General features: G+C 45.7%; 1 protein-coding gene across 2 annotated transcripts in view; it reads left to right on the top strand.

The window, feature by feature from the left end:
• The window catches only part of gdpd5 (glycerophosphodiester phosphodiesterase domain containing 5), a 119635-nt gene that overhangs the window by 85853 nt on the left and 19675 nt on the right, over positions 1-14107 (top strand). For both annotated transcript variants that reach the window (XM_031895709.1, NM_001127121.1), the window contains 6 exon segments: positions 6412-6494; positions 6784-6934; positions 8992-9213; positions 10163-10320; positions 11833-11980; positions 13044-13126. In XM_031895709.1, coding sequence (XP_031751569.1) covers positions 6412-6494; positions 6784-6934; positions 8992-9213; positions 10163-10320; positions 11833-11980; positions 13044-13126 — 845 coding nt within the window.

Genomic DNA, 14107 nt, shown 5'->3' on the forward strand with positions numbered 1-14107 from the left:
TTGTTACTTTTTATTCCTTACCTTTCTATGCAGCCCCTCCCCTATTCATATTCCCCTCTCCCATTTAAACCTATGCCTGGTTGCTAGGGTATATAAGACCCTAGCAACCAGACAGCTGCTCAAATACCAAAAGGAGAGCTGCTGAACAAAAAGTGAAATAACTGAAAAACCTTAAAAAATACAAAATGAAGACCAATTGACTCACATGGGATCACATGACCAGAAGATAGAAGCTCAGGGACCATTTATTTTGCATGTAAATGTTAGAATTGAATTGACACCCAGGAACAATACCTGCTAAGCGACTAATTATTAATGACGGATACGGGGGGGGGGGGAAGAGAAACGCGTTGCGCTTGGTTCATTACAGCCAGCGGCCGCACACTGTGCCTCTTATCAATATTTCATTTCCCCCCGGTGAGAAACTTCCCTTCTTAGTCGCTCCTTGAAATGCCACGAGAACGTAAATACCAGCGCCCCTGCCACGGAAATCAATGCAAACATTAACCCTTTCACTGCCGGGGGGGGTTTAAAAGACAAACAATGTGGAGTTGCCGTCGCCGTCAGCAGCCGAGGGGTTAAGTTGGGAGGGTAATTATCGCGGCTGGAAGTCTCGCTGAGTATCTCTCGAGTCGAACCTCTCATATAAATGCCATTAGATGCTTCCCCGGGGGTCTCATTCGCTCCCCCCCCCCTGCCTGAAGGCTGAGAGCCCCGCGCTATAATCAGCCCTATTAGATGGAACAATGACTTACAGTTGGCTTCCTTCCACACTATAGGTGGCCAAATACGGGCAGATAGTAGCCATCGATTTGGCAGCTTATCTGCCTGTGTATGGGCAGGCCTACCCAACCTGAAATTGGCCAGATCTCAACTGGGCAGGTTTGATCTTCAGTCGGCTCATTGATGCAGCTTTCAGTCCGACAGCGCCTATACCTGACTGTTTAATTAAATCGTTTGGCCCTAGAGCCAAAATATCTAATTAGCCCAATATCTCCCACCTTAGGGGGGCATATCGGGAGAAGATACGCCCATTTGACAAGCCACCAAATGAGCGGCTATTACCGTGTGTGGCCACCTTACAGGGCTTGTACTAAAGTTACCTTTTAGTATGATATAGAGAGTAATATTCTGAGACAATTTGCAATTGGTCTTCATTTTTTATTATTTGTAGTTTTTGAATTATTTCCGTTTTTGTTCAGCAGCTTGGAGTTTAAGCAGCTATCTGGTTGCTAGGGTCCAAATTACCTTAGCAACCAGGGAGTGGTTTGAATGAAAAACTGATATATGAATAGGAGAGGACCTGAAGGGAAAGATAAGTAATATAAACTAACAGTAACAATAAAACTGGAGACACAGAGCAATAGGTTTATGGCTGCCGGGGTCAGTGACCCCCATTTGAAAGCTGCAAAGAGTTAGAAAAAGAAGGGAAATAGTTAAAAAATAAATAATGAAGATTAATAGAAAAGTTGCTTAGAGCTGGCCTTTCTATAACATACTAAAGGATTACTTAACCCCCTAAAACCAGGACCGCTCATACTCTTTCTCCCAATGTACTAGAGTTACTTTAAAGGGAAACTACACCCCCAGAATTAATACGTAACCAACAGACAGTTTATATTATATTAAGTGGCCTATTAAAGAATCTCCCCAAACTGGAATATATATATCAGTAAATATTGCCCTTTTATATCCTTTCCCTTGAGCCGCCATTTAGTGATGGGCTGTGTGCCCCCTCAGAGATCAGCTGACAGGAAGTGATGCAGCTCTAACTGTAACAGGAAGTAGTGTGGGAGCAAAAGGCAGAACTCTGCCCATTCATTGGCTGATGGGGCCTAGCATGTATGTGTTTGGCTTGTTTGTGTGCACTGTGAATCCTATGATCCCAGGGGGCGGCCCTTAGTACTTAAAATGGCAGTTTTCTATTTAGGATTACCCAACAGCACATACTACAGGTACGGGACCTGTTATCCAGAATGCTCAGGACCTGGGGTTTTCCGGATAAGGGATCTTTCTGTAATTTGAATCTCCATAACTTAAGTCTGCTAAAAATCATTTAAATATTGAATAAACCCAATAGGGCTGTTCTGCCCCCAATAAGGGGTAATTATATCTTAGTTGGGATCAAGTACAGGTACTGTTTTATTATTACAGAGAAAAGGGAATCATTTAACCATTAAATAAACCCAATAGGGCTGTTCTGCCCCCAATAAGGGGTAATTATATCTTAGTTGGGATCAAGTACAGGTACTGTTTTATTATTACAGAGAAAAGGGAATCATTTAACCATTAAATAAACCCAATAGGACTGTTCTGCCCCAATAAGGGGTAATTATATCTTAGTTGGGATCAAGTACAGGTACTGTTTTATTATTATTACAGAGAAAAGGGAATCATTTAACCATTAAATAAACCCAATAGGGCTGTTCTGCCCCAATAAGGGGTAATTATATCTTAGTTGGGATCAAGTACAGGTACTGTTTTATTATTACAGAGAAAAGGGAATCATTTAACCATTAAATAAACCCAATAGGGCTGTTCTGCCCCAATAAGGGGTAATTATATCTTAGTTGGGATCAAGTACAGGTACTGTTTTATTATTACAGAGAAAAGGGAATCATTTAACCATTAAATAAACCCAATAGGACTGTTCTGCCCCCAATAAGGGGTAATTATATCTTAGTTGGGATCAAGTACAGGTACTGTTTTATTATTACAGAGAAAAGGGAATCATTTAACCATTAAATAAACCCAATAGGGCTGTTCTGCCCCCAATAAGGGGTAATTATATCTTAGTTGGGATCAAGTACAGGTACTGTTTTATTATTACAGAGAAAAGGGAATCATTTTTAAAAATGAGAATTATTTGCTCATAATGGAGTCTATGGGAGATGGCCTTTCCGTAATTCGGAACTTTCTGGGTAACGGGTTTCCGGATAAGGGGTCCCATACCTGTACTAAATAAATATATTTATATGAAAATGGTTTATTTATATGAAGCAGGGTTTTACATACGAGCTGTTTATACAATTACCATTCATACCTTTCCCAGTACACGGTCTCCCAAGCAGCCAAGTGCCCCGCTGGCTCCCCGTATGGTGTAACTATGTTTAGCGCTTGTTCTGCTCCATTTGGCTCTCCTGAAATAGCAACTCCCAGCGCCTCCCATTGGCCGTATGGTACCGAGTCATATGGACTCTATAGATCCCCATAGAACTGTGGGTTTTGTACTGACTGCCAAACTCTGGGACAGGAACTCTTTGCTAATGGGACACTGATTCTCCTTTATAAGCAAAATATGGATTTAGTTCTGTATGTCTTTACCCATAATGCATTGCTTATCTCTTCCGTTCTTATAAATAAACTAGCCACGCCCATATAAATGGTGATTTTCCTCCCTTACAAGGGGGTTGAACATTTTTCATTGCAGCCTGCGGTTCTGTTTAACCCTTCCTTATTCTGATTTGCATTTGATAATTAGGATTTGGTTCGGTATTCGGCTGAATCTTTCGCGAAGGATTCGGGGTTCGGTCAAACCTCAAAATAGTGTGTAACCCCTAATTGGCTGTAAAACAGTCAAACCCAAGCTAGAATAGGTTAGAGCGTGGGGTACATGCAACTCTCTTAGATAGGTTGGGCCTTCGCTATATGGAAGTAGCCTGGGGTGTAGTGCAACTACAACTCACTAAGCTGTGTGCAGAGTAAAATAGAGAATAATGGACGCCAGAAGGTTCTTTACTGATTAATAAATGATAACTGGTTTATTGTCAAAGACAATTAGTGCACAGGGTTATTGCATATACTGAGGACAACAGTTTATCCCACCTCCTTTAGAGTCTGGGCAGGGTAAATCCACCTGGGCAGCTTGGCACCCCTATGGAAGCAGTCAGGATAGATACCCCAGTACTCAGGTTGAATACCTGTAGCTTTAAGAGTCCTACAGCCGACTGTGGATCAGGGTTAAGGTACTGCCTGTCTCCTGTGTCTTAACCGTGGCCCTATGCTGAGGCAACAGTGCCTGTATGGGAGGTACTTCCAGCTACTTTCCTTGGTGGAGCCAAAACTGCTCTTGCTTCGTTCCCTCTCTATCTCACTCTCCTAGAGAGTGCTCTACAAGAGTAACTATCTAACTGGTCCTCGTTCCCGGGGTCCCTGTCCCCGACTTCACTAGAGTGTAGATGGATACTCTAGGGTAGAGATGGCTTTACTGGGACCCTGTTGATCCCAGGCTCCCAAAGAGGAAGACCCACCCCCTTGCTAAACACTACATTGGAGTGCAAAGGGTGGAGCCAACCTGTAAACCAATAAGGTATAAGTGCACAGGATAAACTAGATACATACATGGCCCAGTAACAGCATAAACTAAGGAAGTTGTAGGGTTTAAAGCCATAGGGGCAGTTTAACCCTATGGGTCCCTGCAAGTGGATTTGGTGCACCCTAATATATAGGAAACAGCCATAAAGCAAGGCCCTGCCCCATATAAAGGGAGTAGAGACACTTGGGCACCAGGAAATAGGCTCAAACCAGGAACTTATTCATAGATAAATAAAAGTCGCTTTTTATATAATATCGCACATTTCTGGAACACGTAAACCCGTTTTATTGTGGCAGAGTGGCGTTCCGTAAGTGGAGCTGAAACCCTGGATAGTAATGGAGCATTTTGTTCTCTCCACAAGCACTTCATACCCACGCTTTTCCGGATAAAATTACAATTCACCGTTCAGTTCTGCGGCACAATGACCATAAATAAAATATGGAGTATCGGCCGTGCCTATTGGTTGCAGAGCGGAGCTATAAAACGCACTTTGCTTGGAGAGAATCTGCCCGTTTAGTCCTTATTTAAGTTCTTACTTACCCTTCATAAAAGCTTGGGACAAACGCACCACGGTATTTATGCTTCCAGCTCTTCCTTTAGACAGACTGAAAGAAATCTGAAAAAATGAAGGTTTACTTGGCCTTTAAACACATACTGAAGGCTTGTGAGTCAGATAATAATGATGTGGGAGAGTCTCCGGATTGTTCCCTTGATGCTTGTCCTTGGCAAATCGGGTTCATGACTAACAGATTCTGTAATGAATAGCTGAGCTCAGCGAGGAACGGGTTACGCGGTTCTAGGCCCCCCTCCCTGTGCTCTTTATGTATTGCTAATGGGAAGCCGTTTTGGGGTGCTGGGGGGACGGTATCACGTAATGGTTCCTTTGTGTGCTCTTTCTTGGCTTTACGGGTTACCTTTCCCTTTGCAGTATAGTGTGGAGCAGCGGATCCATAGGGAATAACATATTTTGTTTCACAAGGGGCAGTGTGACCCCGTTTATTCTGGGGCGGCGGAGGGCCTGGCAGTTATTGGGGAGAGCGCTTCTGAGCTTGGGTAGAAAGTTCTGCACAATGCAGATATCAGTCAGACTGCAAGTAGGCGGCTTTGAGCAGAACCATCTGTTGCCATTCAGCATCTCATTATTGGATCACGCGTTTTGCTCCGGTGCTGCAGCGACTGTCAGTGCTTGAAATGTCTCACAGCCGCTCCTGGGGCTTCGTAATGTAGATATGGGCTGCCTCCTAACCTTGCCGAACTACAATTCCCAGCAAGCCCCAGATACTATGAGTCTTTATAACGGGTAATTAAAGGTGGCCATACACCTTCGGATCTTCTCCCGATATCCCCACCTACGGGTGGGCAATATCGGGCAAATCCAGGCGAATTCGGTCATTTGGCCCTGGGGCCAAACGATCGAATTATAACGACGGGTATAGGCAGTTGGTTTGGGGGCTGCATCAAAAAGCCAATGCGATCTGCCCGATTTCAGCCCAGGTATCGGTCGGGCAGGCCCGTCGTTAGTGCCCCTACACGGGCCGATATCGGTCTAAGGGACCCATATTGGCAGCTAGAATCGGCCCGTGTATGGGGACCTTAACTCCAGGTGGTCTGCCATCTAACTAACTGCCATCTCTCGGTGCTACATTCGCTATGGCTTTTTAACCATCGTGTTTTGCCTGTAAACATATAGTCCTGTTGCAGCGCCACCAATAAAACAGTTGAGAGGTGGTACTGCAAGTGGCAAAATGATCAATTATCAATCCTCGTCCCTTGATTTTAATTAGCGATTCGGGATTCAGCCAAGATTCTGCCTTTTTCAGCAGGGAAGGGTAGGGAAGGGTTTTGTCTTTTTGGGTAGGGTACACAAACATAGCGCCCCCTAGCATCACAGGAGTACAGCGGGCCTATACAGTGAATGGGTTGTTGGATTATTCCAGTATATACTGTGTAGCCCTTCAGTTTGGATGCTGGAAGGTCCTATTAAACTGGGACCCAAGCCTCCGACCAATGCCCCTCCCCACACTCCTCTAAACGTTACATTGACCCAGTAGAACCATTGAAATAAAATATTTCTCCCCATTTTTTGTTGTCTCCAGCTGGCTCCAGAAAACACACTCATGTCTTTCCAAAGGGCTTTGGAGCACCAGGCGTACGGTCTTCAGGCCGATGTCATGATAAGGTAAAGCTTCTAATGTCCATGGCCATCAAGGCTTGGAGTAAGAGATGGGGGTAGGAGTTCCATCTGTGGTTGCTTTAGGTGGGGAGGATCAAAAACTTAGGACCCACCCAACCTGTTGGAGTCCAAGCTGCTCATTAAAGTCCATACAAGCCCTCTGCTCTGGTTACTTATGACCCTTATCTACTAGTGGTTTCAGATGTCTGTAGATGTTTTCTTGGCCACATAGACACAACCCATGACCCATCGTACTGGCCAGTTATGAGAGATTCATTGCCCTCTCTGCTTACAGCTACGACGGAGTCCCGTTCCTTATGCACGACCGCACCCTAAGAAGGACGACCAACATTGACGGAGTCTTTCCAGAACTCTCCTTTGTACATTCTTCCATGATCAACTGGACGGACCTTGAGAGGCTCAATGCAGGAGACTGGTTTTTGAAGGTCAGTTTTGGTACTGGGTGACGTGGTCGGGGGTCTAGTGACTTGGAAACTATGGCTGCACGGAGGGAAACATTATTGACCCATGTGTTTGTAGGTAAGCCAATCACACACCCCGACCAGCCTCTGGGCAGTTGGAGGTACCCCTCAGCCTTCCAATGCAATGTCCAATGAGAAAAGTGCCCACTTTGTGATAAGAACTCGTATCTGGGTGTGTTCTTCTGGGCCATCCCACAATCCAAGGGAAATTGAGGGATATGCCCAAGAGATCACATGGTTTATAATCCCAACGTTGCCAACAAGCAGCACCCCATGGGTAAATGATGGAGGTAACCTCAACAGCAGCTGTGGGGCTGAAGCCTGGAAACCATTATTTATTTCATAATCTATTAAAAAAGGGAGTCAAAATACAGTGTGTCTGGTTTTAAGTATTAAATAATGTGCAGTACCTGAAAATAGCACTTTTTTTCTCCTTACTAGAAAAACAGCAGTTCAGTCTTGCTTTATGGCTAGAAGTGTAGATAATTACCGGGAAACAATCATGCTTTGGCAGAGAGGTGTATAAATCCAGGCCACGGTGCAGAGATTTGCTGTTGCTTCAGCAAAGATAATGGGAGAGATAAGAAAGCTGAACTGAGTCAGAGAAAACAAAACCACCAAACTTATAAACATTAAAGAGCATTATAACATAGAGGGGTTCATTATATATTAACAGTATCCGATTAATTAAACCCCCCAGCCTAGATCCCCCTTTGTCTAATCTAACCCGCAGAACCGTGGTACCTGCCAGGCCCTGATGGAGGCGCTGATGGGCATAGGCTGCACAACTTGGCTGCAATGTATTTTAAGACCAAGACCTGATATTTATGCCTTTCAATCTGTTCGTAGGATTTATGTTCCCTTCCTCTGCCGCTTCCCACCCGGAGCCCACGCTCAGCATCTTGTGCCAATTTGTCAGGTTATAGATTCCCCCGACACTTCTATTTATTGGCTCTGCCTAATATAGAACTGGCACTGCCCCCCCCCCCCCCCCCCCCCCGGCAAGTCCCCTATGGGCCTCATTGTATAGATACTGGGACTTGTGTATTATCTGTCCTGTCTGTGTAGCATTGGGCTGGGAACTGGGAGCCTCATCCATTCTGTTCTGAGAACAGTGACCCCCCCCCGTAACTGCCCCCCCCCCCAGTGTAACCAATCCCAACTGGGCCAGCCTTTCCCCATAACTGAGCCCATTCCCTTTATCAGCTTAGTCGCTCTTCCCTGTACTTTCTCTATTTCATTACTGCCCCCCCTTATATATTTCGGGGGGGGGGGGGGGACACAATCCCCCTCTGAAGGACACTCGGCCCTCAATCTGTGAGTGCTGTACAAGCCGATGGCTCCTCTCTGCAAGTTGCCAAGCCGGAGATAATGAGCCCAGTGTCTGGGTCCGGCTGGTATTGTACCGATCCTTTTAGGGAGCAAAACAAAAAGGCCTTGTTGCTAAGCAACGCAGATTGAGTGCCAGGTTGCATGTTACATATAGAGATGCAGTATAAATGGGTTTCTGTTCCGGCTCCTATTCATTGGGAACCCTAATGGCGGAATAACCAGATACTAATGGGGATACACAGGCTGGTAGGTAGAACCCGGAGCAGAACCTTTTGGGAAAGTCTCGGATGCTTGGAAAGCTGGGGTGAGATTGGGGCCACCTGTACTGGGAAACTGCCCCGGCCTGGTGCAATTCTCATGTCGCCACCCAGTAACCAAAGCTTTGCTTGTCCTTTAATGTAAAATTGTTCACATTGCTCTTCCAGACTTAAGGTCTGGAAATCCTAATTACAGAAAGACCCCTTGTACGGATACCCCCAGGACCCGAGCATTCTGTATAACCAGTCCCATACCTGTACTGATATCATGCCCTGCTGTTCTGCCCCAGACAGAATGGCAAACGCTTCCATTACTGATACAAGCAGCATCTCCTGGCGCTTCTCTGCTCAGTTCTGTTGTTTGGGTGACAGAGATTTATAGAAATATTCGGGATAAAGTGACCCTTATAACCATATTTTTGTTTCCTTTAGACTGATCCTTTCTGGACGGCAAGTTCCCTTTCTCCGTCCGATGCCACCCAGGCAGGGAACCAGTCAGTCTGTAAGCTGAGCGAGCTGCTAGTCCTGGCCAAAGAATATAATGCCACCGTGCTCCTGAAGGTCCCGCCCCTGCCGTATGAACACCCGTACGCCGACAGCTACATCAACCTCACTGTCAGCACCATCCTGGCTTCTGGGATATCTGAGAACCTTGTGAGTTATAATGTTTTATGGTATCTCTCTGTACAGGCTACGAGCAAACTTAGGGGGCTGTTCCTGCTGAATTGTGCTTAGTACAGGGGAATCCCTATGTGCCATAGTTTTATGGTATCTCTCTGTACAGGCTATGAGCAAACTTAGGGGGCTGTTCCTGCTGAATTGTGCTTAGTACAGGGGAATCCCTATGTGCCATAGTTTTATGGTATCTCTCTGTACAGGCTATGAGCAAACTTAGGGGGCTGTTCCTGCTGAATTGTGCTTAGTACAGGGGAATCCCTATGTGCCATAGTTTTATGGTATCTCTCTGTACAGGCTATGAGCAAACTTAGGGGGCTGTTCCTGCTGAATTGTGCTTAGTACAGGGGAATCCCTATGTGCCATAGTTTTATGGTATCTCTCTGTACAGGCTATGAGCAAACTTAGGGGGCTGTTCCTGCTGAATTGTGCTTAGTACAGGGGAATCCCTATGTGCCATAGTTTTATGGTATCTCTCTGTACAGGCTATGAGCAAACTTAGGGGGCTGTTCCTGCTGAATTGTGCTTAGTACAGGGGAATCCCTATGTGCCATAGTTTTATGGTATCTCTCTGTACAGGCTATGGGCAAACTTAGGGGGCTGTTCCTGCTGAATTGTGCTTAGTACAGGGGAATCCCTATGTGCCATAGTTTTATGGTATCTCTCTGTACAGGCTATGAGCAAACTTAGGGGGCTGTTCCTGCTGAATTGTGCTTAGTACAGGGGAATCCCTATGTGCTATAGTTTTATGGTATCTCTCTGTACTGATGCAGTTAACATTCTCAATATACAGTATTCTGGCACTATATAAATAATAGGAACATTCTAGGAACAATGTATAACCTGCAGTAGAATATATTGGCTCTCCCAGCCCCCTCACTCATCCCTTGGAACCTTCTGCCATCAGTGATAATCATTTATCCAACAGGTGATCTGGGTCTCAGATGCCCAGCGAGCGTTGGTCAGGGACATGGCACCGGGCTTCCAGCAGGCCTCCGAGCGCAAGAGAGACGCTACATCTGTGCGGGAGTCGGGCATCGCGGTGCTGAACCTGCGCTACACTGACATCCAACCAGAGGAAATCAGGTACCGAGGCCTGACTGTCACCCCAATGTTTCTATATATCTGTAACCTTGTTATGGGCTAAGGGGGCCCAGCCTGAAGGCCAGTTAGGGGGGGATTTGGGGTGAGTGCTTATTTGTGCCCTGGGTACCCCTGGAACTATAGCGGGGTGACTGTCACCCCAATGTTTCTATATATCTGTAACCTTGTTATGGGCTAAGGGGGCCCAGCCTGAAGGCCAGTTAGGGGGGGATTTGGGGTGATTGCTTATTTGTGCCCTGGGTACCCCTGGAACTATAGCGGGGTGACTGTTACCCCAATGTTTCTATATATCTGTAACCTTGTTATGGGCTAAGGGGGCCCAGCCTGAAGGCCAGTTAGGGGGGGGATTTGGGGTGAGTGCTTATTTGTGCCCTGGGTACCCCTGGAACTATAGCGGGGTGACTGTTACCCCAATGTTTCTATATATCTGTAACCTTGTTATGGGCTAAGGGGGCCCAGCCTGAAGGCCAGTTAGGGGGAGATTTGGGGTGAGTGCTTATTTGTGCCCTGGGTACCCCTGGAACTATAGCGGGGTGACGGTCACCCCAATGTTTCTATATATCTGTAACCTTGTTATGGGCTAAGGGGGCCCAGCCTGAAGGCCAGTTAGGGGGGGATTTGGGGTGAGTGCTTATTTGTGCCCTGGGTACCCCTGGAACTATAGCGGGGTGACTGTTACCCCAATGTTTCTATATATCTGTAACCTTGTTATGGGCTAAGGGGGCCCAGCCTGAAGGCCAGTTAGGGGGGGATTTGGGGTGAGTGCTTATTTGTGCCCTGGGTACCCCTGGAACTATAGCAGGGTGACTGTTACCCCAATGTTTCTATATATCTGTAACCTTGTTATGGGCTAAGGGGGCCCAGCCTGAAGGCCAGTTAGGGGGGGATTTGGGGTGAGTGCTTATTTGTGCCCTGGGTACCCCTGGAACTATAGCGGGGTGACTGTTACCCCAATGTTTCTATATATCTGTAACCTTGTTATGGGCTAAGGGGGCCCAGCCTGAAGGCCAGTTAGGGGGGGATTTGGGGTGAGTGCTTATTTGTGCCCTGGGTACCCCTGGAACTATAGTGGGGTGACTGTTACCCCAATGTTTCTATATATCTGTAACCTTGTTATGGGCTAAGGGGGCCCAGCCTGAAGGCCAGTTAGGGGGGATTTGGGGTGAGTGCTTATTTGTGCCCTGGGTACCCCTGGAACTATAGCGGGGTGACTGTTACCCCAATGTTTCTATATATCTGTAACCAACAGATTGGCCCTTATTTCTTTGTCACTATAAGATCCTCAAGTAAAAACCAGTGTAAATATCATGCAGACAAAACCCTCAAAAATGCACTCAGGGCTCAGTACTTGGCTATACAAGGCCACCTACTGGAGGGAGGCGGTACTGCAGCCCTTGGTAATTAGTTACTGTACTGTACCTTACTGTAAAAGTCTGCATGTAGCTGACATAAACATGTTTATTGCACTTACCTATTCTGTGATTTGATTGGCAGGGAATACAGTGCAGAGAACCTCACCCTGAACACTTACACTGTCAATGAGCCCTGGTTGTACTCGGTACTGTGGTGCTCAGGGGTCCAGTCCGTCACATCGGATGCTTCCCACGTACTTAGCAAGGTGCCTTTCCCTGTCTGGTTAATGGTAAGGAAATAAAGATGCCTTTAGTGAAGAACAGTAGGAAATGTTTGTGATTGGCCATGGGAAAGTGTCTTTTAATAAGTATCAGGGCTCTTCCTAGGTTTGATGGGAGGTGTAGTTTAAAGGGAAACTACACCCCCAGAATGAATACGTAACCAACAGACAGTTTATATTATATTAATGGCCTATTAAAGAATCTCCCCAAACTGGAATATATATATCAGTAAATATTGCCCTTTTACATCCTTTCCCTTGAGCCGCCATTTAGTGATGGGCTGTGTGCTCCCTCAGAGATCAGCTGACAGGAAGTGATGCAGCTCTAACTGTAACAGGAAGTAGTGTGGGAGCAAAAGGCAGAACTCTGCCCATTCATTGGCTGATGGGGCCTAGCATGTATGTGTGCCTTGGCTTGTTTGTGTGCACTGTGACTCCTATGATCCCAGGGGGCGGGGCTTAGTACTTAAAATGGCAGTTTCCTATTTAGGATTCCCTCTACATAAGTCTATATATAAATATATTGCATAAACAGCTCATATGTAAAACCCTGCTTCATCTAAATAAACCATTTTCATATAAATATACTTATTTAGCAGTATGTGCCATTGGGTAATCCTAAATAGGAAACTGCCATTTTAAGTACTAAGCCCCGCCCCCTGGGATCATAGGAGTCACAGTGCACACAAACAAGCCAAGGCACACATACATGCTAGGCCCCATCAGCCAATGAATGGGCAGAGTTCTGCCTTTTGCTCCCACACTACTTCCTGTTACAGTTAGAGCCGCATCACTTCCTGTCAGCTGATCTCTGAGGGAACACACAGCCCATCACTAAATGGCGGCTCAAGGGAAAGGATGTAAAAGGGCAATATTTACTGATATATATATTCCAGTTTGGGGAGATTCTTTAATAGGCCACTTATTATAATATAAAGTATATACAGACTGGCTGTGTCCCCTGGGGCCCATTATCACATGATATTATAGCGCCCGTGCCTGTGGAAGTGGGGGGGGGTACCTCTGTGCGTCACGTTCATTTGCCCATTCATTTCCGCTTTGTGTATTTCAGCCTCCAGATGAATATTATTTAATTTGGATCACGTCGGATGTCATTTCCTTCACTGTCATTGTAGGAGTTTTTATATTACAGAAGTAAGTGGCGCCGCTTTCATACAATGCTGTACGTCCCCCCCCCCCCGCGCCATTCCCCATACGGGGGCTCATCTCGTGCTTACGGCTCACGTATGTATCACTGGGGCAGGCTGATACCCATATCAATCCCTAAGAGCCCCCATTGCAGTGAATACATTTCTATACATTTCTGTGCCGGGAAATGCAATGAGGGTTTTGGGGTTTATATTTTTGCAATGGAATTTGCAGTTTTTGCCCATGGAGCGACTTTATCGATGCCAGAGATGGTTTCTGGGTGCACAGGAATGCCCCCCCCCAACGCAAATAGGAAAGTAAAGTAGCCGAGTGCTGCAAAAAGTGTTTGGGTCTGTTCCCCTTTAAATTAGATTGATGTGGAGAGTGATATTCTGAGACAATTTGCAGTTGGTCTTTTTTTTCTCTTTTTTTGTGGTTTCTTATTTATTCAGTATTTTTGTTCTGCAGCTCTACCGTTTGGAATTTCAGAAGCTCGTTGCTAGGTACAAATAAGCCTAGCAACCAGGCAGTGGCATAAATGAGAGACTTGAAGGGGCGGTTCACCATTAAGTTAACTTTTAGTACGTTATAGAATGGCCAGTTCTAAGCAGCTTTTCAGTTGGCCTTCATTATTTTTTTTTTTTTTTTTATAGTATTTGAATTATTTCCCTCCTTCTTCTGACTCTTTGCAGCTTTCAAATGGGGGTCACTGACCCCGGCAGCCAAACCCTATTGCTCTGTGAGGCTCCAGTTTTATTGTTATTGTTACTTTTTATAACTTATTTCTGTATTCAGTCCCTCCCCTATTCATATACCAGTCTTTCATTTAAATTACTCCCTTGTTGCTAAGGTAATTGTGACCGTAGCAACCAGAAAGCTACTGAAACTGCAATCTATAGAGCCGCTGAATGAAACTTGAAACAATTCAAAATGACTACAAATAAGAGGAGGGAGGGGGGGGGGTAGAGCTGGAAAATGCAGAGAATG

This window comes from Xenopus tropicalis, chromosome 2 (assembly GCF_000004195.4).
Source record: "Xenopus tropicalis strain Nigerian chromosome 2, UCB_Xtro_10.0, whole genome shotgun sequence".
Taxonomy (NCBI): domain Eukaryota; kingdom Metazoa; phylum Chordata; class Amphibia; order Anura; family Pipidae; genus Xenopus; species Xenopus tropicalis.